The 24,953-nt window shown below is 50.2% G+C and overlaps 2 protein-coding genes across 5 annotated transcripts; one reads left to right on the top strand and one right to left on the bottom strand.

Moving 5' to 3' along the window:
• Positions 1 to 202: 202 nt before the first annotated feature.
• Positions 203 to 13,705, top strand: SHMT1 (serine hydroxymethyltransferase 1). Of its 3 annotated transcripts, XM_067534301.1 has the most exons (13): positions 283 to 301; positions 1,344 to 1,506; positions 2,765 to 2,900; positions 3,222 to 3,367; positions 4,221 to 4,336; positions 4,595 to 4,755; positions 5,626 to 5,707; positions 6,304 to 6,516; positions 7,752 to 7,868; positions 9,110 to 9,232; positions 9,777 to 9,893; positions 11,690 to 11,800; positions 12,376 to 13,705. In XM_067534301.1, exons 3-13 carry the CDS (start codon positions 2,799 to 2,801, stop codon positions 12,546 to 12,548), a joined length of 1,461 nt encoding a protein of 486 aa, XP_067390402.1. In that variant the 5' UTR covers positions 283 to 301; positions 1,344 to 1,506; positions 2,765 to 2,798; the 3' UTR covers positions 12,549 to 13,705. The 3 variants fall into 3 exon arrangements, with proteins under 3 accessions (XP_067390403.1, XP_067390402.1, XP_067390401.1); XM_067534302.1 differs by lacking the exon at positions 1,344 to 1,506 and having other exon boundaries at positions 203 to 301; XM_067534300.1 differs by lacking the exons at positions 283 to 301; positions 1,344 to 1,506 and adding an exon at positions 526 to 663.
• SMCR8 (SMCR8-C9orf72 complex subunit) lies at positions 13,558 to 24,208 on the bottom strand. Of its 2 annotated transcripts, none has more exons than XM_067534297.1 (2): positions 21,210 to 24,208; positions 13,558 to 19,134 (listed from the first exon to the last, which is right to left on the bottom strand). In XM_067534297.1, the coding sequence occupies exons 1-2, from the start codon at positions 23,555 to 23,557 to the stop codon at positions 18,681 to 18,683; spliced, it is 2,802 nt and encodes a 933-aa protein (XP_067390398.1). In that variant the 5' UTR covers positions 23,558 to 24,208; the 3' UTR covers positions 13,558 to 18,680. The 2 variants fall into 2 exon arrangements, with proteins under 2 accessions (XP_067390398.1, XP_067390399.1); XM_067534298.1 differs by having other exon boundaries at positions 19,017 to 19,134; positions 21,182 to 24,208.
• Between the last annotated feature and the right edge of the window lie 745 nt (positions 24,209 to 24,953).

Here is a 24,953-nt window from a genome sequence, read left to right as displayed (position 1 = left end):
CCGACCCCCGCCCAGCGCGCCCACCCACGTGCTGCTCCGGGGCCGGCGTGTGACTAACAAAGCAAGCCCGGCTATCTCGGCCTAGACCAATAGACTGGGGCAGAGGGCGGGACGGATCGCCTGGACGCCCCCGATTGGTGGCGGCGATTCCGAAGATTCCAACTTCGGTGCTCGCCGATTGGCTGAGACCGAAGGGGGGTGGGGGAGAAGTGTCTGAACGTTCCAGCCCCGGCGGGCGGTGCCATGCTGCTGTAAGGGTGCGTGCCGCTGGCTGGCTCTGCTCGGAGCGTCTGGGAGCCTGGTGAGTGCGGGGAAGGGGGGGGTCCCAGCGGCGCTGCTTCCCAGCGCTGGGCTGGAGTCCTAGCGGCTCCCTGGGCCAGGTGCAGTGGGGCCCTGGGAAATCTCAGTACAGATGCACGTGGGGCTGGGGTGGGGTCGCTGTCACTCTCCCTATCTGATCTGCAGGGGCTTCCTCGTGCTTTTTGCATTGGGGGCCCGGGGAAGCAACAGGGAATTGGAGCCAGGGTCTTGATGCTTCTGTTTGGGGACCCCCTAGAATCACAGAGGGCCTGGCTGTCTCCTTCATGCCCCCAGCGCCTCTCTGACCGGCGTGGCAGGGTTGAAGTTGGAGGTCATGGAGCGGTGGCTGGGGCAAAATCACTGGTGAGATGGGAAGTGATTTCCTCCCTCTTTTGCAGCAGGGCACAAAGAGCTGGGGTCCTTTTAAAGAACAGCGGTTTGTTTGGAAAGTGGGTTTCAAGTGCAAACTAAATCAGAGTGGCTGAAAGCAGCTAACGTTCTTGAAGGGGGAGGGAAGGTTTCTGTTGAAAGCGATCCTTTTTTTTCCCCCCTGAGGCCTACTGCAGAGGCATGGGAAAATTATAATTGATTGTAAATATCTTATCATTTGAACCGTAGCTATCTCCAGCCCCAGTTTAGAACACAGACGGTAGCACAAGATGAACTACCTGGTGCTTTTCTTGAAGCATCCTGTGTCGGCTACTGCTAGTGTTCAGATACAGGATCTGATGGACCAGCGGGTCCGACCCGATCCTTGGATCAGGGACTGTATCTTTTCTTTTTTGTACAGCGCTGAATACACTATAAGCACTTAGCAGAGAGCATGGTCCAGTAGCTAGGATAGTGGACTGAGAACGAGGGAGCCAGTTCTGTTCCGGCCAATTGCTCTTTGTGCCTTTGGGCGATTTGCTTAACCTCACCCTGCCTTGCTTTTCCCACTGATGAAGTGGAGAGAACAGTATCTGTCCACCCACCTTCTGTAAAGCGCTGTGGGACGTACCAATGAAAAATGCTCTAAACCAGCTTATTATTGATTGATTAAGGATGAGCTGGTCTGGCAGCAGCTGGGATATCAGCCAGGAGGGATCCAGTGTGTGCTCTGATCCAGAATGACAAATCCTACTTTTCCAACCTAAGCAACATTTCATTCCCTCTGGCTCCATTTTTACAATTTGGCTTTTCTGCGGTGCAGAATTGACAGTGCTGGTAAGAGATAACAGCAGATTCATGTGGGGGGTGGAGATAAACTTAGAATTGCAGGGGAAAGGAACTCTTCTAACCAGCTGCTCCTTGCCAAGTCTGGGTAGACAAACAGATTTCCAGATGGACTTTAGCTATTTGGCATTGGTAAACAATGTGATTGCCTAATTAGCTGTACATGGCCTTTCACTAGCCTTCAGGCATTAATGTTTAAAAGGAATTTTTGGTTTTGACTAAGATAAAGGCTGTTCTGTCCCGTCATGACTCTGAGAGTTTACGCTTGTTAGCTTATAGATCTCCCCAGAAGTTGCACTGACGGACTTTGATCAGTGGATGTGTGGCTTTTTGGATTGCATTGGTCAGGTGTGATTGTCACTTTTACTTAAATATGGAGCTTGGCATGGATCCAGCATACTGTAACACGCATACTCTGGGCCTTCAACCTGCTTTGTGACTTCTATTCACATTGAGCAGTACCTGGCTCATATGAGAAATCCTGTGGTCTTAAATGGGACTACTCCTGCGTGCAAGGTGCTGCTTGTAAATAAGGGTGGCAGAGACATTTATCAGACATGGTGCTGAATTTAATATCTCTTGTATGTTTCATGCCCTGCCTATCCCTTTAAGTATAGCAGCAATTTAAAAACACATGCTTCTGTCCAAAAATGTATTTACCAACTACTGTTACAAGTAATTCCTAACATTTCTAGAACTAAGAGTTGGGAGGAAACAAAAATACTTTTCTCTTCAGTGAGATTTTGATCACATGCAGAGTGCTGGCAAATGCACAGTTTTGCTATTTCCCCTGTATAGTCAGGTCACTGGTTTCCCGTTAAGGGTGGATCTCTCACACAGCAACAAGCAAAAGAAAAACAGCTAAAATAAGAAAGTGATTGTAGAACCACAAAAACTGGCTGGGACAGGTATAGTTCAGAAAGGACACTTTTTAATTGACTAGATTTTTAAATTGATGGGGGTCTCTTTAAGAATGGTCGGGTTTTCATTATCAGCTTGATCCAAACCCCACTGAAATCCGTTCTTCCCATGGATTTGGATCAGGCCCTGTATTCATATATTTATTGGGGCTTATAATTTATAACTCGGCCCTTAACTCCCTGCAGGCTGCAAAATGGAATGTCAGGTGACAGACTGGAAAGGAATCTGTTTAAAAACAATACAGGAGGAGGGGGAGCGCTATAGAGTTCACCTCCATTTGGGGGCTGTTTTTAATAGTGCTCTACAAATTCTCCCACTCTGTTTTCAGACCACGTCATACCAAGCAGGCAGACCCCTCCAGCATGGCTCACTTAACCGCTATCAATGGAGCGCTCCCCAATGCTGAACTGTGGGTGTCCCATAACAAGATGGTAGTGGAACCGCTCGATACCAACGACCCAGAGGTGAGAGGGCTTTTTTCCAGGGCTTGTGGTGGGGAAAGGGTTGCATGTGTTTCGGCAGAGGGGCAACGTAAGCAATCGCAGCGCAGGATCTTCATTCATCCTCCCAGTTCTGGAACCTGGGCGGCCAAAGGGACGTTGATCTTCCTGAGACACTGACTCGGGATGGCAGGTCAGTCCAAGTTTGAGCCTTGGCTTCTCATCCAGTCCTGGGTTGTCACTTCCCTCCACTGGTCTCATCTCCCATTTCCTCTGCCACCGTGCTGCAGAACGCTTGATAGATCTATACGGAACTGATCAGGATGGGCTTCTTCTCTCTTAAAGGTGTACGACCTCATCAAGAAAGAGAAGCGGCGCCAGAGGCTTGGGTTGGAGCTGATTGCGTCCGAGAACTTTGCAAGCCGAGCGGTTCTGGAGGCCCTGGGCTCCTGCATGAACAATAAATACTCGGAGGGGTACCCGGGACAAAGGTGTGGAACGTGGGGATTCACAGCCAAATGGTGTTCTCTGTGAGCGGGAGGGAGCCCAAACCTCCCTTGCTCAGATCACTGTATGATGGGACAGCCTAATTTGGCAATTAACTGACCTTTGACTACTAGTGGTAAATATGCCCAATGGACTGCGATGGGATGTTAGATGGACTGGGTTCTGAGTTACTACAGAGAATTCTTTCCAGGTGTCTGGCTGGTGAGTTTTGCCCACACGCTCAGGGTTTAACTGATCACCATATTTGGGGTTGGGAAGGAATTTTCCCCCAGGGCAGATTGGCAGAGGCCCTGGAGGTTTTTCGCCTTCCTCTGCAGCATGGGGCACGGCTCACTTGCTGGTGGATTCTCTGTACTTGAAATCCTTAAACCATGATTTGAGGACTTCAGTAACTCAGTCATAGGTCAGGGGTCTATTCCAGGAGTGGGCGGGTGAGGTTCTGTGGCTGCATTGTGCAGGAGGTCAGACTAGATGATCATAATGGTCCCTTCTGAACTTAAAGTCTGAATCCTCGAGGAAGCGATCACTGCTCTGCCCGCTATGGGCCCAAGCAGCCATCAGCTATAAATTGTTCCTTTCCCAAAGCTTTAGCAGATGCTCTGCACTTCACTCCTTTCGATCCTCACAGAATGAATCCAGCATGGGCTGTGGCATTGCAGCTTCCCACATTACTGCTAGGACTGCAGCTTCAGAGCCGTGGCACTTCAGAACGGATCCGGGGGGTGGAGGGACGAAGGTTTCCTGGGAGCTCGTACTCTGCCGTTTGCATTGGAAATGGGAAGGTGAGGCATCGTCGTCTCTTCTGTAAAACTTCTGTCCTCCTCATCCCTGTCGCAGATACTACGGTGGGACAGAGTTCGTGGATGAGCTAGAGATCCTCTGCCAGAAGAGAGCTCTGGAGACTTACAGGCTGGACCCACAGAAATGGGGGGTCAATGTCCAGCCGTACTCAGGTAACAATGCCCAGATCCTCCCTGGAGCTAGGGGAAAGAGGATGGCCTTGCCAATTGCTAATCCCTTGGGACCCCTGCATTCTGTAACTCGACCCTCTCTTCATGGGCTGGATACAAGTGGGGGGGAGGTGTGCTCAACAGAGGGGATGGTTTTAAAGACCCCTTCCCAAAGTCAGAGCTTGGATAACCAAACCCACCCTCCCTAGAATGCAGCAGTACCAAGGGCCCGGGGTGCTCATGACCTGCCTTTCGTTTTAGGATCCCCCGCTAACTTTGCGGTGTACACTGCTCTGGTGGAGCCGCATGGCAGGATCATGGGTCTGGACTTGCCCGATGGGGGACATCTGACGCATGGCTTCATGACGGACAAGAAGAAAATCTCAGCTACCTCTATCTTCTTTGAATCCATGCCCTACAAAGTAAGGGGGATTCCACCCGACTTTGGAAATCCGGTCTGACCGCGGGGAGATTCGGTGGAGGCCAGCAATTGTCACCCCTCTTCCATGCAACCTGCTTACGCTGGCTTTATGCCTGGCCTTGGAGCTGGGTTTTCTTAGTGTGTCCCGTATTAGCAGAGACAAAATGCACTATGACAGTGGATGCCAAAGGGTTAAGTCTTCCTGAAGCAAATCGTTGTGCTGGAGGCTGATGGGTCCAGCATGAACACTCAGGTTCTGATCCAAGACCCACTGAAGGCAGGGGGGTGACTTTCTTTTGGCTTCAATATCCCTCTAGTTGTCTCTCCCGAGTGCTGATGGCCAGCCCAGAGTTTGCCAGTTCTGCATAGCTCTGAACTGGTCTCTGGTCTCAAGGGAGGAGGCATGCAGCATTCCAGCTCTGGTGCCATTATCCCAAGGGTAGAATGGAACAAAACCTGGGCCGGACTCCGATGGGTGGTTTAAGCCAGTGTTTGCACTGGGAATCCAGCTAGCGTGCGTGAAGACTTATGCCACAATTGCCCCAACTTCTCCCCTTAGCTTCCTCAGCGAGTTGGATCAGCTAATGTCCAACAGCTGACTCGACTTGTGGTTGTTCAATGGACGGTGCCAAGGAGATCAGCGGACTATGGCTGTGCAGAAAGCCACACAGGAAGTTCTCTCCAGGGAGCAGGGAACACTCATTGTCTTGGAGATGCCTTCATTAACCCTTTAACACAGTTTCATTTGCCCTGGGAGGGCTCCATGGGAGATAGGAGGAGTGCAGCAGAACGAGATGTTGCCATCTCTCCTATAAGGCTGGCAGTGCACAATGCTCACCCTTCGTATCTCTTCTTCCTTCTCCCTCACCAGGTCAATCCCAACACTGGCTATATAGACTACGACCAGCTGGAGCAGAATGCCCGCTTATTCCATCCAAAGTTGATCATTGCAGGTAAGCAGCTGGGGAAGGAAAAGCTGCTGATGGAGGCTCTGGGCGGGTCGAATCTGTTCGAAATCCTTTCCTCCAGGCTAGTGAAAGATCCCAGCCAGTCCGCCGTTCTGGCCACAGGGCTTAATCGCTGGGGAGACAGCTAGGGGCAGCGTGACAAATTTCAGCAAACACCCAGCATCCTGACTCATGTCCTGAGCTGCCTCGGGGCCGGCACTGCAGTGACTCGGGGAGTGGCGGCACTGTATTTGGAGCAGGGGACTAGGAGCCACCAGCAAGTCAGTCACCCCTTTCCCTTGGATCCCCCCTATTTGCAGGCTCTTGGGGGGATGCACTGGTTTGAATCAAGCAGCTGCTATTTCAGTGGCCTAGACCAGGGGTGCCTTAATCTAGCTTTCATGGACACCAGAGCAATGAAGCCGGGGCAGCACGACTTTCTGTGTGAGCTAGCCACCTGACTGACTACCCAGGGGTTGTATGGCCCGTGCTGCTGGGGCTACACTGCTGTAGAGGTGCCAACTAGCTAAATTAAAACTAGTTCAGGTGTGTCTCCGAGGGCTGCAGTGACACCCTGAGGCTGGGGTTTTCTCCTGTCCTAGGCGTCAGCTGTTACTCGCGGAACCTGGACTACGCCCGCATGCGGAAGATCGCAGATGAGAACGGGGCTTATCTCCTGGCCGACATGGCCCACATCAGTGGCTTGGTGGCCGCCGGCGTGGTGCCGGCGCCGTTTGAATACTGTGACGTCGTATCGACCACGACTCACAAGACGCTGAGAGGCTGCAGGGCCGGCATGATCTTCTATCGAAAAGGTTTGGGCCACGGAGCGAGCAGAGGATGAAATGCCCCAGGCTGGGCTGGGTGGGCCGTTGGCGACCTGTGAGCTGCTGCTTGAGGAATAGGAGGCAGGGCTGGTCCGTCCGCTGGCTGGTGGGAGCCATGGAAGCGAAGCTTGCAGCTTTAGGAGAAGGGTAAAAGGGGCTTGTCCGTCCCATTGCAGTGTTAGATCCCTGAACTAATAGGACAGGCTGGGTGAGCGACTTGGTTGGCAGATGTCCAAGGATGAACTAGGACAGCGGTTCTCAAACCATGGGCTGCGACCCCATTTTAATGGAGGCACCAGGGCTGGTGTTAGACTTGCTGGGGCCTGGAGCCGAAGCCTGGTGCGGCGGGGTTCGGGTTCCAGCTCCCCCTGCCCGGGGCAGCAGGCTTGGGCTCAAGCTTTGCTCGCCCGTCCCAGGGTCGTGTAGTAATTTTGTTGTCAGAAGGGGGTCGCTGTGCAACGAAGTTTGAGAACCCCTGAACTAGAGGCTCCAGGGAGAGGTGCAGGCGATTGACCAGGGGACACGCTTCCCACGGAGCCTGCCATGAACCAGTTCCTCGGCGTGCTGGGAGAGGGGCGCTGTTCTGCTGGAGCTGTGCAGATTAACCGTTCCCCTCTCGCAAAGCTGCCCAGCCCGGCTTCCTTCTCTGCTCTCCTCCTTCCCCCCTCCCGGCTTTGCCAATGACTCCTGGTTTTCCATTCCCTTGTGATCTCCTCTGGGTTGCCCCCTGCCTGGCTCTCTCCCCCAGCCCAGCTCCATTCCCTGTACAGGCCACCACTTATAATACTCCCTCACCCCAGGGCGGGTGAGTGGCAGCAGGGATTGAAAGATCCACCTTCCTCAGCCAACACTGAGCAGGCTCATTAACCTCGGCCTGTGACCCCGTCCCCACTTAAAGGGGACAGAGCACCACAGAGTGGGCTACACATTTGCCCTTTCCTCATTCAGATCCCTGCTCAGCTCTCTCCTTCCGGTAAGCCCACCAACCCCCTCTCCCACTGATGTCTTGGTGCACTTTTAGTTTACAATTCCCACAGGCCGCAGCGGGCTCTGTATAGCTCCAAACACACTGCCGGGGCTTAGCGTTGACTCCAGCCACCAAGGGGTTAAAAAGAGATGGCTCTAAACCTGCCTGGGTGTAGCACACAGGAGAAGTCGCAATGAAGAGCAATGATCGAGATGCACTCCTTACACGGTGACCGTCCCCCTTTCCCTCCTCCTAGGAGCTCGCAGCGTGGATCCCAAGACCGGCAAGGCAATTCTGTACAACCTGGAAAGCCTCATCAACCAAGCCGTCTTCCCAGGACTTCAGGGAGGGCCTCACAACCACGCCATCGCAGGTGAGGAGGTCCCGTGCAGCACCACACACACCGGGGGCGGGGGAGTTGGGGGGAAGGAATCTAGTTCTAGCCAAGGTGGCAGGGCTGGAAGCAGGAGAGAAAGCGCTTCTTGCTCAGCGGTGCCCCCTGCGGCTGACAAACGAATGGATGTTTGGCTCCCCGTGGGGGTCCCGGCCAGGCCTCATAAGCTAGGGGGGCAGGGCCCACTGCAGGGTCTCAGGGATGAGAGGTGTTAAGGAGGAGTTTACAGCCACCCTGGACCAGCACTAGACAAGAGAAGGTAAGGGTCCAGCCAATATTCTGCTGGTCTCTAGAAGTTCCTCTTACCTTGCACCGCATGGGATGGAAAACTCCAGTGCTGAAGGCAGCCAGGGCTGCTGGCTGAGTGGGGATGTGAAGATCAAGGGCTGACCTTGCCTCCATAGCCGGGCCCCTGCATGAGAGTGGGAGACAGTGGGTCAGATTCCTCTCTGCCTCTTTCCCCATCCGTACAACGGCCCTATGGCTCAAAGGGCAGGAGGGCTAATCAGTTTGCAGAGAGCTTTGAGATCCTCTGCTAGATGGCACTGAGGAACGGCAAAGCACCATCCTCCGGCTGGAACCCTTCTCCCCTCGCCGAGCCCCTCCTGCTGATTAAGAGGAGCCTTTTTTCTGTGGATTCCCACATTCCCCTCCCTCTCGATTAAAAAATAGATAGGAAAATCACCTACCATTGTGAGAGTCCTGGATCCAGCCCTTGACGTTCAGTGCTGAGATGGGGGAAAGGTACCACACGGAAGAAGAGCTGACCTCTAACCAGCTGGCCACTGCGCTGTAGAAATCTCCCTCTGCACTGGGTCTGCGACTCTGATCTGTCCGACCGTTGGGCGTCAGGCAGTGAGAGATTTTGGCAGCTGTATAATAGAATTAAATTCTGTTGGGGTGGGTCCCCAAAGCCCTTGGGCCTCACTGCAGCTGGTCACCAGAACTCTGTGCGACACAGCTAGCGGAAATGCAGACTCTGCAGCGTTGACAGCCAACAGGAGCTTTGTGCAGCAAAGAGCTGCTCTGTGACAATGCAGGGCTGGGTCTTTAATGCCATCACAGCTGTTCTTCTAGGCCTGGCTTGGGAAGGATCATGCCTCAGCTTTCCAGGCCAGGGTTTCGTTGTCAATACGCCGGGTCACTGCTGACTCCAAGCACGGAGCAGCCTGGCTTCCCGATGCCAGCCAGGAGACTTGATGCTTTTTCTTTCTGTCCAGGAATCGCTGTCACTTTGAAGCAAGCCATGACCCCGGAATTCAAAGCCTATCAACAGCAGGTTGTCGCAAACTGCAAGGCATTGTCTGCAGCTATGATCGCGCTGGGCTACCACGTCGTCACGGGTAAGATCAGCTTCTAGGTATCCACTCCAGTTCCTGCTGTAATGGGCCTGGGCCTGATCGCCACCCTTGTGAATACTTGGGCTCAGGCTGGGTTGCGATGGTTACAGAAAGGGCCAGAGCCCTGTTATAACACAGCCTTTTAGGGTGCACATGCAGGGAACAATTTAAAGATCTGCCTCTGTCCATCCACGCGGGGTAAGTTTGAGCGCAAAGCGTGGGGCACAGAAATAACTGCCGTCTCATACGTTGTAGTGGCCTAAGCCCTAGACACAGCAGCGAACCTCAAGCAAATACAAGGGATGCTTCAGCTAGCAGGCCTGTTTCTTCTTGACTCCGGATAGCTCCTGTTCCAGCCAGACTCTTGCTCCCCGCCGTCGGTGGGGCGCTGTGTTTATAGCGCCAATGGTCATTCTGCCGCCACCTTCCGTGGGAGTAGGACCAAGCCCACGTGTTTAACTTCCAATAGCCCAGCCCCTGTGACCTGACTTCCCAACACACCCTAGATTGTGTCCGTTTCACGGCCTTGTATCTGTCTTCTTCCCAGGTGGCTCTGACAACCACCTGATCCTCGTGGACCTGCGCAACAGAGGGACAGACGGCGGGAGAGCCGAGCGGGTGCTGGAAGTCTGTTCCATTGCCTGTAACAAGAACACCTGCCCTGGTGAGGGGGTCCTCTCTCAACTGAATGCTTAGCTGAGTTTGCAGTTTCACCCAGCTGGCAGACTGGTGCTGGGCAGCACCTGGAGAGCGGGGGTTGCTCGGGATCTCTGGGGAATCGGGGCCACTTCGCTAGGTGCCAAAATGTGGACGCAGGAGCCTTATCTTGAGGGCTGCAGATCTGAGGGTCGTGGCTGACATAAGTGTTGCCAGCTCTGGGCCCCCTTGTGGCCACACTTACAACTGTTTCAATCAGAGGGAGGAAGAGACTTCATGGAAGTAAATAGGGTCAGGCCAGACAAACCTGCTCTCACTTGAGAAACTTTCCCTTGGGTGAAGGGGACAGATCTCGGCTCTGGGCTAGGACCCCAAGAGGAGAAAGGTCTGAGGCAGGCCAGGTGGTTTCCTACAGCAGCTGGACTGAAAACAGGCAGGCCGTCCTGTGCTCGGTGTGTTCTGCTGCCGGCTGGAGAGCCAGGAAAGGCAGCAGCTGGGAATGTTCATGCAGCATGAATAAGTCTTCCTGTCCCAGAATTAACCCTTCACCTTCCCGTGCCCTCGGCCTTCGTACTTGTCGGCTTGTTCTGCGGTCGATTTACTCGGAGGTATTATTGGATGAGCCAGCTTCACACTGCTGCCGTGGGGCTGTGCCCTGAGCAGCCCCCGCGCCGCAATTCCAAACCCAGGGCCAGTGCAGTGAGCTGAGCTGAACGCATCTTCTCTGCCCCATGAGCCTGGACCCCTCCCAGTTTCACACCCAGCAGGGTGAATTCAGGCTTCACTCTAAGGTCTTCGGTGCTTGTGCCTGTGGGGGGAAGCCATTAAAGCAGCACAAGCCTGGCTTCTCTGCAGACACAAATACTCCCATGTTAGAATACTTGTTTGCCTCCTGTCCTTACCCCAAATTCCCCCTTCCCCTCCCGCTGCATTGTGCTGCGCTCCACCCCAGAAGTGGCTGCATTTCCATGCTGGAGCTGCCTGTGTAAGGGACTACATAACCATGTGCCATTTAATTAGGTGCTGCCCTACTCTCAACCGGAAAAGTGAAATGGACAAGCTGCTGCTTGCCCCTGAAATTGACAGAGCAGCTGGATTTTTCGGGGGAGGGTAAGACGCAGGGGGAAATTCAAAAGTCTGCCTGGGGCGCAAGAATGGCTCGGGCCGGCCCTGCTGTCAACGTCTGATCAGTGCTTCAAACCATTGGGCCTGGGGGAAGCCTGTAGGTGCAGGAGCTGACTTGGTGCTTTGCAGGTTGCAAGCAGGGGCAGGCTTCTCTGTCCCAGCCTCCCTGCTGCTGACACCACCTTCTAGCATGCAGCCGGGAGACTCGCCGCACAGCCTCACTGGCTGGAGGTATTTCCTGTCAGGAGCTTGGGGGGCAACGGAGTGTGGTGGCTGCTCTTCCCTTTCTCAGAAGCTCGGCCGCATGCTGGGCTAAAAGGGAACTGGCACCGGCTGATCAGGACATGGCTTGCTTTTCTCACCAGCCCAGCCACACTTAAATGTAGCTCTTCACTGGTGCTTCCAGCCGATCAGTGGGGTCACTGCTACCCAGCCAAGGCTTTGTTAACCTAGAGGCCAGGAGCCTTCTTCCACCATGCAGCATCCTTCTGACAGCTGGGTAGAGAGAGGCACACGGCCCCCAAACCAACCTAGACAGAGCTCTAAGATGAAGGGCCCTGCCCCCCGCCGCCCTCAAACTAACTCCAGCCAAGAGCGCTGGGTCATGAAAACTCAGCTTGCTCCTTCCAGTGGCGCTTGTGGGAGGGTGGCTCTCCTGACGGAGTTCTTTTGACACAGGTGACAAGAGTGCCTTGCGCCCCAGTGGTTTGAGGCTCGGGACACCAGCGCTGACCTCCAGGGGATTCCAGGAAGAGGACTTCCGAAAAGTAGCTTGCTTCATCCACAAAGGTAAGGCTGAGGCAGCCGTGCTTGGCCGAGGACAGGGGAGCTGTGGCTCCAGCAGCTAGAGAGCTCAGGTTTCGGCTGTAGAAGCCTAATCCAACGGATCGAACTTGGCTCATTTTCCAACGAGGAGCTTTTTGAGCGGTTGGTGCCACGGACTCCCCTGTGGCCCTAAAGTAGACTGCCAGTAATGGCAGCTGCTGTGACGCACTGAGACCTGCTCCCGGTGTGTTACGGCCGCTTTTTACTTTGTCACTCCTTGGTGGAAACAACCACCCTTCAGCTGAAAACAGCAGCAGCTCCCATGCAAGCTAGGCCCAGCGTCCGACTGACTCCTCCCCGTCGCATTTGTAAGAAAAAGGTGTCTTAAGCCCACCACCGTGTTGCACGGCAGCTGGGCTGGCAGAGCTGTCGGAGCAGGGCACCGCCCGCCCCATGCATTCAGACACCCCCCTACCCTCCCGGTGCCACTGAATTCACAAACTGTCCAGCTCACGGGGGTGGCGTTAAATGCGCTACAGGGAAGGAACCTTAGTCGGTCTGAGCCACCCTCTGGCAGCATTAACCTATTGCTCACACAGGGATAGAGCTGACGCTGAGGATTCAGAACGACATGAGCCCAAAAGCGACGCTGAAGGAATTCAAGGAGAGGCTGGTGAGCGATGAGCAGTACCAGGAGGCTCTCAAGTCTCTCAAAGAGGAGGTGGAAACCTTTGCTGCTGCCTTCCCGCTCCCTGGCCTGCCTGTCCTTTAAAACGAGGCAGCAGCTGCACCCCATTCCAGAGCTACTGGTGAGCTCTGCGGAAGCAATGCGGAAGCAAACGGGGTGCTAGGAAAGCAGCTGTTGCTATCTGACAAGCAAAGGGAACAGAGAGAAACGTGTCACTTGTCCCCCCTGCCCCACTTCTGTTAACATCCTCTCTTCTCCTCTTAATGATTTGCTCCCTCAAGGCAGATGGTTTTAAAAGTTATTTTTACTCACCTCTCCCCCTAGGCTATCCCTGTAGGGCAGTGCCCCACACTTGTGGGCACAACCAAGGGGCTGGTAAGCCTCCGTTTAGGAAACGGTTCCTTTTCTAGTAACTATGAACAATGCAACACTTAACACTTTTTAATGGATTGAAACTGGCACCTGATTTTTAATACATCAGCTGCATTTTTAATGAGGACAAACAGGGTAGCTCTCAAGTCCAATTACACACAGATCTGCAAAGGTGCTGATGCCCCTATCTCCCACTGGAGGTGAGGGGGACTGCAGATACTCAACACGTTATAGCTAGCATCCTTCCAGACTACTGATTTAATTGAATGCATGAGCAGGCTTTGCTCTAAGCCATGGATATGTGCCATATTTTAAAGTGATTCTCAGCAACATAAGCTGCTACAACTTATTCAAATTTCCCAGGGGAGCCACTTAACATCCAGGCACGTTTTGTATTTAAAAGTTGAAGTAGGAAAGCCTAAAACGAGCAAAATATGTTTTAAGGCAGTAAAGTCTGAGAATAGTTAATTGAGCCTTCCACAATCCCAATCTCCATGGGAGAGTAACTCGGACAAGCAACTTTTCATTGTAATCATGATCACCAGACATACTAGTCCAAGTACAATTTGGCAAGGCTGAGCTACTGAAGGAAACACATTTCTGGTGCTTTTATAACTCCGAGGCACACACTACGGACTTCCCCTATTGATCAGTGTTTCTAATGAGATCAGTATTCCAAGCCAAAATGTCCAGCCTGCTTTTCAAACATCTGAGCCCAAAGCTGAGTCAGGACCATTTTTTTAATAAGCACAGTCAAATTAGAATGTAACCACAATGTATGACAAGAATAAGCTTTAAAAAATACAACCAACTTTTTTTTTTGTATTTCAAAAATATCTGAACCCAAATAAATAATTTTTTTAAAAGTACATTTCTCAGACTATACATTTGGTGTTAACATCTGTTAAGCTCTTGTGCAGGAACACCTACATCACTACACGACAACATGCTGCTTGGATTTCTTCCAGGTGACACTCGCTCTAACTACTGATGCAGGTGCTCTGTACACAGGTACAGACGAAGAACTTGACATGCAGTAATAAGATAACGGTGCTTTAAAATAAGACGAGAATTCATCACAGCCGACTCGCGGCCCTCAAAGGCCGTTCTTACCTCAGTCCTGTTGATCTACTGACCTACTCTGCTCCGAGTAATTGGTGGGACCAGATACCCTGTGCTTCTGCCTTCCAGTTAAAATGCATCTCAGCAACCAGCATGTAGGTTTATGATTTCTCAAGCTATGGTAGCAGGTTCTGGGCTCTCACTTTACAGTGTCTTGGCAGTCCAGTCTCTTGTCTCTCACTGGCTGGCTAAAGCTATGTCTACATTTAAAATGCTACAGTGGCACAGCTGTAGTGCTTCAATGTAGACACTCGCTACAGCAAGGGGAAGGGTTCAACCAGTGCTGTAGATAATCCACCTCTGTGAGAGGTAGCAGCTATCAATTCCATCGACCCAGCGAAGAATTCTTCCATTGCCCAAGTGATTTTTCACGCCCCTGAGACATAGCTGTGCCTACGTACGTTTTCAGTGTAGACCAGCCCTTATATAGCACTATTCACTTGGGGTCCAGTGGCCAACAGGAGCACTGTAGTTCAGGACCAACCTCCTTGGGAGCTCCCTGAATTTCCAGTTGTAAGTTGTTCTAGCTTTTTCTTAGGACGGTTGTTTTTTGTCACTGCTCTAACCCAACAGCAAGCCCCATGGATGTAGCAGCTCCCATCCATCTGGGGCCCAAATTTCCCAGGCACTGAATTGGAAAGTGAGTGGGGCGCGCCGTAGCGTGCACAATCAGGGTTTCTGATGGCACTGATTCTGCTGCTTAATGAAAAGCGAGAATACAGAGCCCTCTGCGCCACAGGCTTTTAAAGCCCCGCCACTTATCCAGCCCCTTGCAAAATGATCTATTACTATTGCTATAGCACCGGCAGTACTTCCCTATTGTAGTTTAAAGGCAAAACAGCTTTTGAGCTGCTTAGAAATTATCGCTACTGGCTTAAGGTAAATCTGAGCACTGTTCTCTGAGAAACAGAACTAGTAGAGGATTAACATCACCTCCCTCCATATGGCTGACCATCCTAATTATTGTATCTGAAAGCGTGAGGCTAGCTTAATTCAGAGCGCAAGCCAACAATACATCTTCAAACGCAGGAAGCAAGAGGACAGTAATTGCAACCTGCTATCCTGGTTAGTCAGCAGAAGGCCAGGGGAGATCTTTGCTCTGATGAATTCTCATGGGGGGCGGCTTACAAACCACGTCTCCCTGACACAGACACCACAAAAATAGGAAGTGGGAACCACAGCCAGCCATGCAACATGTCATGGGGTGCATGCTGGCAGCATTTACAGAACACAAGACGACACTGGGTCTCCAAGCTTGTTGCTGTACATTATTAAATGAAGTCCAACTGAAGCTACTAGCCCTGCAGGGTCTGGTACAACTTATGGTTTAAAGTGTGGCTGAAAAACAACATGCCCTGTATTTGCAGTGACAATTCCAGTATAAGCAAGTTATGCGGGTCAGTATCAGCAGTGGGGACCATTAGTATCAAGTTCCTAATTAATGAACGGTTCCTAATAGCTGAAGGTATTGAGACAATGTGGTTAAGGACCAGGTAAAGTCCTCCTTACAGTATAGTAAGACCATAGACTCTGAAAGCTTTCAGTCAAATGAGGCAACTTTCCAGAGTTGATCAACTTTCCAACCACTAGCTGCCAGTTCAGGTTTCTGTAGGTTTTCCCCTCCCATTGTGAATAAAAGGAAAAGGGACTCACAAGAAACAAGGATCTATCAATTCACGTTTAAGACCCACCCTAGCTACTTCAGTGGAATAGTCTCTGTGCCCCCAGGTTAGCAAAGCCTCTCAGTTTCCTGAAGTATGTTTACCTGCACTGCTTGTTCAACATTAAAGCAAATAAAAGTGTTGCATGTAGTATAAAGTTCCCCCCTTAATCAGGAGCAAAAGGGACAGGTCATATGGTCCAGGTAGACCCCCAAAGTGGGGGAAGATTTTGAAATTAAGAATTGCATGGCGATAGGCAGATCAGGGGAGTGAGACTGGTGGAAGCAAACCTGCAGCTAGCCCCACCTTGCAGAACATTAGACACTGATGCCCTTTTGAACAGAGAGAAAAATGAGAATCTTCATTTACCACCTTAGGAATCTGGTTAGATACAGTACAAATAAATGCTGCTGTAACTAGCATGTCCCATAATACTTTATACTGCAGCCATCATCAGTCCTGCTCTGCTGTTCTGAACTGTCAGCTAGGGCGAGCCAAAAGTTTCCAAAGACATCAGTACGTCTTACTCTCCTCACTCCTAATTAGCATCAGGTTATTTTTCAGTACCAATATGAGGCCTTGAGATTAATATATTTCCAATCCATCAATAGGCAGAGAGGTTAAGACTGAGTCACATTGCCTGTATTGTTCAGTTCCTAATAAGATCCCAGCTGTTCTTTTTCTACTTGGAATCTTGTCTAGGCTTAAGGCTATTATGACCTACCCTTAAATTAACAACCAGTGGCTTCAGTCACCAAGTACATTACATTGTTTTTATATAAGCATAAAGATAGCTTTCACTAGCAGACCCAGTTCACATGCAATAACTGCGTACAGGCGGTCACATTTAGAATCGGAAAAGGAAAAGTTCTTTAAACGTGCTTTTTAAATGTGAAAACAATTCTGCAGCGCACACGGAAAGCTGATATGACACATGCACACACTGCTCAGCCCTTCAGCAAAAGGCTACTTTACACTGGCTCCCAATGGGGCATGCCAAAAAAATCACAAGCAACCTCTGACGTTAGTGAGCCTGCTGAACCTCCTCATTGCCTGTTTGACCTGGTCTCACTGTAAGCCATCGGTAATAATACTAACATTGAAACACCCCACTGCTTCAGTACTGTCTGAAAGACGTTCCTCTGTGTGAGAAGGAGGAGTCCGTGTTACAGCATTATGGGCGCTATATCTCCAAGGAGCCTCTCTTTGGGATGCGTGTTACATAAGAGTGCAGCTATCGAATCGCGGCACGTTTCAATGGCATCTAAAGTACACCGACAAACCCAACACCCTGCACTGCAACTTCCTCTGGTACATTAGAAAATTTACATTCAGATTCAGCACTGTCTCTCATAATCACATTAGACAGGTTTAAAAATATATCTATTACACAGTTCAGCTACTCTAGTAAAATCCATGTTCCTTCATCCCCACCTCCCGAATCAGAACAATGCTAAAAAGAAATAAAACCAAGGTGATCTTTTCCAGCAAGACTTTTCTCTCCCTTGAGAGAACTTTGGGGACTGGCATTGGATGTGCTGCAGCAATCTTTAGCCAAGGGGTAGCAATGGATGAGATGTAACCTGGGAGAGTCGCATGGAAGGAAGAGATGCATGACAACAGCAGAGCATGAATCCTTCAGCACTGACCAGAAGAAGAGAAAAATCTTCTACTGGCATCACCATAAAGGCAACAGGAAGGTTCTGGCACAGTTTGCAGTGTTGGAGGAGCTCTGAAAGTCCTCAAATATCCAATCAATGGGCTCAGTAAATTGCAGTACTGCAGCACCCAGAACTACCCAACGGATGCTATGGTAGAGGTAGTAGAGAAGTTGCAAAGGCATGGCATTAAAAAAATAAATAAATAAATTGGAGTGGTGAGACACAGCCAGAAACAGCACGCGCTGGACACCAAGCCTGCATGCCTTTTCCTATCCGCTGCCAATCTAGCCCCCAACACAAAACTACCAAGGACTAATCCAGTCCAGTACATTCATTCCAGATCTCTCCTGAGTGCTAATAGCTGGGCAGCCTGCCCTAAATGGCTCCTTGTCCCCATCCCTCCCTATGAGTGCAGCTTCAGCTGAGTCGCACTACTCATTCTCTGAACTCTGGGAGAGCACCCAGCTGGTGCCTTTCTTGCTATACAACTAGCATATTTCCTTAAAGGTTCCACCACAGCAGTGCTGCGAAGTCTTAGCAAGCATTAAAGACCTGTAGGTCTCCTTTCCCAGTCATCAAGCAAACAGTATAGTGCAAATTAACAAGGCATAGTGCTCTACATTCACACTGAAGGGGGAGCCTCTGTGCAGTTTAACATTCAGGTGGATTCCTTAAACCTTCTCTTCTTCTAGCAAAGCTGTGAAGTCAACAGAAGTATACGTACTTCGATCTCTAGCTTATAGGCTCAGCAACAATCAATTCCACGAACCATTAACGAGCACAGACAATGCAAAGGGGCACTGTGAACTATTTAATGTGGGCAGGTAATTTTTAGCCTCTATCATGCTTGGAAGCTTTAATATATATCAATATCACTCCCACACTTGGGCAAATGTATTTTGTTGTGTATGTAGAACAGTCAAAACCCACAGGCCTCATACTTTATACTTTACTCTGGTCTATGCACTAGCAACGCTGATGTCACCAGGAAAATGCAAAGTTTGAACTTGACTGTACAAGTTACCATGCACTGAGATGTCACTGCATAAGGAAGCTGATTTCTCCAGCCCTCACTGCCATGAGCATGAATGGAATGGTGTTCTTAGTAAGGTTTTTAAAAGTTGACAGTGTCCCTTTAACATTTAAAGATGGAGTGGCCAATATTTTTAGATCTCGTTTTTTTTGTTGGGGTACAATTACGTCCAGTTCTCAGCTGCTGGGAACCACACAGAAATCAGGCTCCTTCAGACACTGTCTTCTGCACAGCAGAGTCTTGCTCGCAAATATGTTGACTGTTTTGCATCCTTCCTGATGTAGCAGATATTTGTAAATAGCATCAAAGCCAAGTACAGATGATCTTCAGCAAAATCAAAATCCATAGAAGGGCAGCCCAAGTGATATTAAATTTTGTACAAAAAGCTGGGAACATAGTCAAATCTGAGCACAGGATTAATGCCCCTGACAGGTTCTTGAATGTACTGCAATTTCAGCAGCTCTGCTAGGTACTGTACCACTTTGATATCTTCATTCACAAGTCCCAGATGAAGTTTAAGGAAGTTCATCCTACGGGACACAATGGACTCTTCTGTTTCTGTCTCATTAATGGGAAGGTGCAAATGATGGCAGAAGGTGTACAGGAAGGCCTTGGAACACAGCTGAGTTAGAATATTTTGGACATGCATATAGTAGGTGCTTCCTCGTTTGATCTGAGTGCGGTGATCAGCAAGTCTGGGCACCAGGGTTCCTTTATAAAGGGGGCAGCGTAGAGTCTTGCTGTCTGCATCCAGAATGCTGATGTACCGGCTATATCGACTCAAGAAGTGCAACATATTAACACCAGCAGGTGAAACCACTCTGAAAAAGAGAAGAGAGATAGACCATGCTAAGGAACACAAGGAAAGCTGTGAAACATTGACAGGCGATATAAAGACATGAAGTTTGTACAAACAGACTAGATTGAAAGGTTTCATCAGCTACACTGTGATAATCTTTAAGAATATATATCTCACTTGGATTTGGTAGCAGAGGTCGAATGTAAAGGAGCTTCTATAGGTGTCCACAGTGAACCTCATCTTACACTGAAGGAAAATGCCTCAACTGCTTCAACGGACTGTCAGTTCTCGGCAAAGCAGTAGTCCATTACAATGGTCTGCCAGTGTGCTGTCAATGTGCAATCAGCACCTTGAAGTTAAATGCTAAATTAAAACTCCTTGGGAATTACTGTTTCCTGCTTGGAGGGACGGGGGGAGATAAAAAGACAAGTCATTACTATCCCATGGATGCACAAGAAGTACGAAGAGATCGCTGGTGAATAGACGCAAATGTTGCTACAACTGTTCCATACTGGAAGAGAAGGAACAGCCTTTAGAGATCCCCATTCCAACAGCTGCCCATGTCCCCCAGAATTATTTCTGGTAGGTAGTTGCTTTGATGTTGGTGAAACTCTACTTATAGAGTAACTTTTTGTAAAAAAAATCCTTATATGAGAGTTCCACCACAGAGTCTGGGCATTTCTCACTGAGATGTGAAGTCAAAGCACATTCACAGCATGCAGTCAAACTAACAAGGACTCAAGTGTATGTGATTGAACCGAGACAATTGTAACCCCAAGAGAACTCTGTCCAGTGCTTCCAATTCCATGTGGTTAAGATCGCCGCATCGGGAGAGGCACACCCCAACCTCAAACCAGAGGAAAGAGTTGCTGACCTCTAACAGGGGAGTAGCAGCCATCTCTCCACACTCTACTCTCAACCCAGAGCCCGAGCACAGTAGTAACGGGTAGCCCAGTTAAAGAACTGTCATTTAGGCTAAAAAAAATGCCTATTCTAGCAGCAGTTATTGTAACTGAGCTCTTAGCATTACAAATTTTGATCCATATTCTCTCTATGGGGTAAAGTGACAGTGTAAACTTACATAGCTTAACCCTGTAAACATGCAGGGGCACTGTTTTATGGCTGTTTTTATATAGTAGCAAACAAGATAATACCTTACGTTTTAAGAACTGAATAATTAGATTAATAAATATCTTGCAGGCCCAGGGAAACCCTCTTCCAGTGCTACTTTGCCACGGAATATCTTCACTCAAAGCAAAAGTTTCCCAATAAGCCCAACCTGGCAGCACACGGAGCAGTTTGAGCTTTTCGTTCCACTTCACAGTACAGATTTTCACTATACACATGTTCCACTGTATTTAGACACGTCACCACAGGGCTCAGAACAGGATTTTTGCACCTCTTTCCATCACCTGAATAGTAGTGTTACCAATACACTGATACAAGCAGGCCACTTTCCCTCTAATTCAAATGACTGCTGTTGGTCAGATGTTCTAGACTTTCATTTAATCAAATGCACATTTCTGAATAAAAACGTAATGAAGAACTAAAGGCACATGTCAAGGGGGACAGTTTAAAACAAACTTCAGTTAGAAGAAAAGCAGACTTCTACACAAGAGGTTCCGTGACCTCTGGTGGGAGCACCAGAAGCAATTCAAAGGGACATCTTAAAGTATTATGGCCATGCTCCAGCAAAGCACTGGACCAATACACTTGCTTGAATGCTTTGCTGGATGGGGGTTTTTGGTATTTTAGCTGTATGATTTTCCATTGACTGTACCAGGAATCAGACAGCTAACACCCAGCAGAATGCTTTGGAAGTTTAACACTTAAAAGGATTTTTGGGAAGGAAAGTATTGGAGGAAATACTATCCCCTGTACAGACACACACGTATACCTACCAAGCAGAAATCTGTAGCAGCAAGACCCCACCCAACAAAAGTGACTCCTGAGAGGGGGAGGGATTGCTTCCAGTATCAATTCCCCTTTAATACTTTCTTTTTGAAAATAAATCTCAAAAAGGGAACTATGCGCTTGGACTCTTGACACGAATAAGCCCATCAACCTACTATTTGAAGGAGATCTTTGTTAGTTTACCTCTGCAGTCCAATCAGCTTCCACTTCTGAAAATCCAGGACATTCAAAGGGGAAGTGACCCAGTGTTTAACAGGCTTGATGTATACCCCACAGTTAGGAACAAAGATGGAGAGAGCAGTCACAAGTCTCTTTACCACTGCTTCATCTTCCCCCAGCACTATTAGCGTCCTTCCACTGAGCAGGGAGTATACTGCAGGATGAGCAAAAGGATACTGCCTAATGAACTTCAAGGCATTCTGGCCAGCCTTTTTTTTGTGTCTTTCATTTAAGTGACTGACAGGATGAGCAGGAGAAGGAGTCCTATCAGAACAGGTGGATGCTGCACTGCTCATATAGCTTGTGGAGTCTGAATATTCATCCAGGCTAATTTTACTGACCTCTCTGCTGCTTAAGTAGTGTGGATCAAGGTCATATGAAAGGAGTCCTCCTGAGACATCATCACGTGAAGAACAGTCAGTGAAGTTCACATGAAATCCCTGATCCACCTGCCTGTATGGCTGGGGTGGAATACTGACCACACCATCATCATCACAATGTTTTTGTGATAGGTCAGGTAGAGGCTCTAGAAAGTTTGGACTCTCTTTTCCAATACAACAGGCAGAATCAACTGGCAATAATTTCTCCTGTTCAGAATTGCCTTCCATCTCTTCAACATTAACTGGATGTAAACGTGGGCTGAAATGAACACCTCCCCCTTCATCATCTGCATATGGTTCTTCATTAATGGCACTTGGGTAACTTGCTTTAAAATCTTCAGGGATCAACGATTCTGAAGGACACAAGCTGAGGACTTCAATGCTGTCCTCACTGATGGTCCTTCTGCTGACTGCCTTGCTCCTGACCACTTGTGGACTTGGATGGCTAGGCAAGTTTGCCTGGCTTTCAGATTGTGTCAGAACAGAAGCAGATTTTTCTGTTCCCAAAACCTCAATGCTTTCACCGCTACTGACACTTCCTTTAATATCTGCATCAAGGTATTCCAAATTCTCCTGGTCAAAAGTAATCGGTTCAGTCATTTCTGGTTCTTGGGAATCTTTAGTCTCCTGCTCCATTTTGATAGGTACAGACTCCACACTAGACTTGTAAGATCCAAAGCTGATTAACACTTTAGGAATTGGAGATTCTTCCAAACATTTGGTGTTGATAATCTCTTGATTAAATCCCTGGCAACCACTGTACTGTTTTTCAGCTGGTTTTTCATCTACAATAGACATATCTTCAAAAAGGAAGTTAGTTATAGTTTGTTGCTTTAAAAGTGCTTTACTGATCTGATTTGTCAAAAGGTAGCACACATCACCTCTAAATGTTTTCTCTATTTGATTTAACTGATCAAGAGTTTGAGTGAAAAAATAAACATCACAGAGTTCCTCCAAGGTTTTCAGCTTCTTGTCAAAACATTTGGCAGATTTTGCTTTTATGAGTTTAGGCGTGTAAGATGGCATCCGGGCATAAACATGCATTTCACCAGGTTCATCAAGGTTCGAGGTAGTAGAGTCTTGATCAAGCCTTGCATTAGCTTGATCTAGTGCACACTCTGGCTCATATGGATGGAAATCAGAATCCTTCAGTTTTCTATAAGGATATGACCTGATTTGCTTTAACAGGTCTTGATGCTCAATAATGGACTTTTCAACACTAGCCAGTTCGTTCGCTTTCTCAATGGCTTGGGTTGTGTAAAATCCTTTGTCATTGGCTTTCTTCTGTATCTCTGTTTCATTGTGCAGCACAGTTCTGGTGTAATCGAGGTCTTTCAGTTTCTTTTCGAGTTCATTGGCAAAAGCTTTCCTGTTACCAGTCTTTAAGCACTCCGATGCTTTGGAGAACTCTGTAGAAAGCTCCTGAAACTGCTGCATGATTTTGTGTTCGTCAGTGGAAATGTACGCCATACAGAAAGGCCTCACAAAGCCTCTAGCTTCAAGGTCATAAAGTGTTAGATGGTGCACATAAGCAAAAGCCCCTTCCTTGGAATCTCCCAAAACCACTTTGGAATCCTCCACAAAGTTTAGCTTTGGGTAGGCGCATCCAGGAGGGTGCCCCACAAAGGAGGCTTGATAATCCACAGACATGATCCGGAGGGAAAAATAGTTGAGATCAAAAGTGCCAGAAACTTTGGCATCATCTGGGATAGTCAATAAAGGCTGAGGGCCCACTTGCTCTGAGAACTCAGAGATGAGAATGAAGTCCTTGGTGAACTTGGAGCCTGAAAACTTGGACCAGGGGTTGGCACCACGGTGAGCAAAGGGGAAAAGTGGCACAGAGTACTCCTCGGGCAGGGGTGGTTCATTGTATGCCTCCTCTTCAAACTCTTCCTCTTTGGTAAAAGCCACCACATCAGGGGCGCTTATCATATTTATAGGTGGAGTGGAAGGACATGGAAAAGGGAACCCTTCCCCTAACCCAAAAAATAAAGATCAAAGGAACTGACTCCTTTCCCAACCAGTCCAGGGCTAAGCTCCCCCCACCTCAGGGTCTCTGGGGGAAGAGGGGGAAGTCAACCCTCCTCATCCAAGGTGCTGGCAAGTTAGTTCTCCATGTCCCCCGGTCCTCAGTCCCCAGATCAGGTTCCTGAGCGCCAGCTACGCATTCAGAGAACAGCTTCGCGCCGTTTCCAGGTACCCCCAACTCCTGCAGTCCGTGGGGCTCGGCCTCTCCCTCCGCCCCAGGTTCACAGGCACGAGACCCAAAGGAACGGGTCCCCCGCCCCCCGCCAGCTCCTCCCTCAGGCTGCTCGCCCGCAAGGGCCGCTTCTCTGCCCTGGCTCGGGGCAGGGTCGGGGCCGGCTCTCACCCCGCCAGCTCGGGCTGTCCCTGAAGGCAGGGCGGGCGGGCTGCTCCCGCAGGGTCCCGGCCCGGGGCCTCTTCCACACCAGGCGCTAGCGCCAGCCGAGCCCCTCCCGGCCCGCTCCTTCCCGGCTGGCTGGGGCTGGAAACAGGAACCGCCACTTCCCTCACAGAGCGCCCGGCCCGGCAGCCATCTTCCGATCACATGACCCGCTCGGGCTGTGACCCCTGACCCGGAAGTGATGTCCGGGCCCGGTTCGGTTGTTCTGTTTACCCTTGTCCGCGAGTGTAACCCTCCCGACGATGTGGAAAGCGGCGGAGGAGCCTCCTCGAGGCCGACAGCGGAAGCGAATCCCCATGTTTAAAAAAAAAAATAGAAATGACACCGCGGGGCATCCTGGGAGATGTAGTCCTCGCCCGCAGGCGGCGGCGGCGTCACTTTACGGCAAGGCGTAAAAATGGGTCAACGGCGCCCTTTCCCTCTCTCGTCACGACAGTGCGGCGGGGAATTCGGCAGGAATGGGACGGGACGGGACGGGAAGTGCCTGACTGGCTGTGCCTGACTGGCTGTGGCTGAGAAGGGGCGGGCGTCCCGCGCGAAGTGCTGGAGGGAACCGCGGCGCCCTTGGTCCTAGAGCCCTTAGCACAGCGGGGAGCGGAGCCCCTGCCACCGGGCGGAGGGGGGATCAGGGAGGAAGGGGAGCTCCTGCAGTTGGGTGGAGGGGGGTCAGAGAGGAGGGAGCCCCGCCATTGGGCTGAGGGGGGTCAGGGAAGTGGGGGACCCCCTGCCCCTGGGCTGAGGGGGGTCAGGGAGGAGGGGGAGCCCCTGCAGTTGGGTGGGGGGGTCAAGGAGGAGGGAGTCCTGCCATTGGGCTGAGGGGGGTCAGGGAAGTGGGGGACCCCCTGCCCCTGGGCTGAGGGGGGTCAGGGAGGAGGGGGAGCCCCTGCAGTTGGGTGGAGGGGG

Source organism: Emydura macquarii, unplaced genomic scaffold (assembly GCF_026122565.2).
Source record: "Emydura macquarii macquarii isolate MOO-44397 ecotype Brisbane River unplaced genomic scaffold, CSIRO-AGI_Emac_v2 contig_3390, whole genome shotgun sequence".
Lineage (NCBI taxonomy): Eukaryota > Metazoa > Chordata > Testudines > Chelidae > Emydura > Emydura macquarii.
Note: the sequence above shows the minus strand (reverse complement) of the source record. Positions and strands in the feature narration are given on the sequence as shown.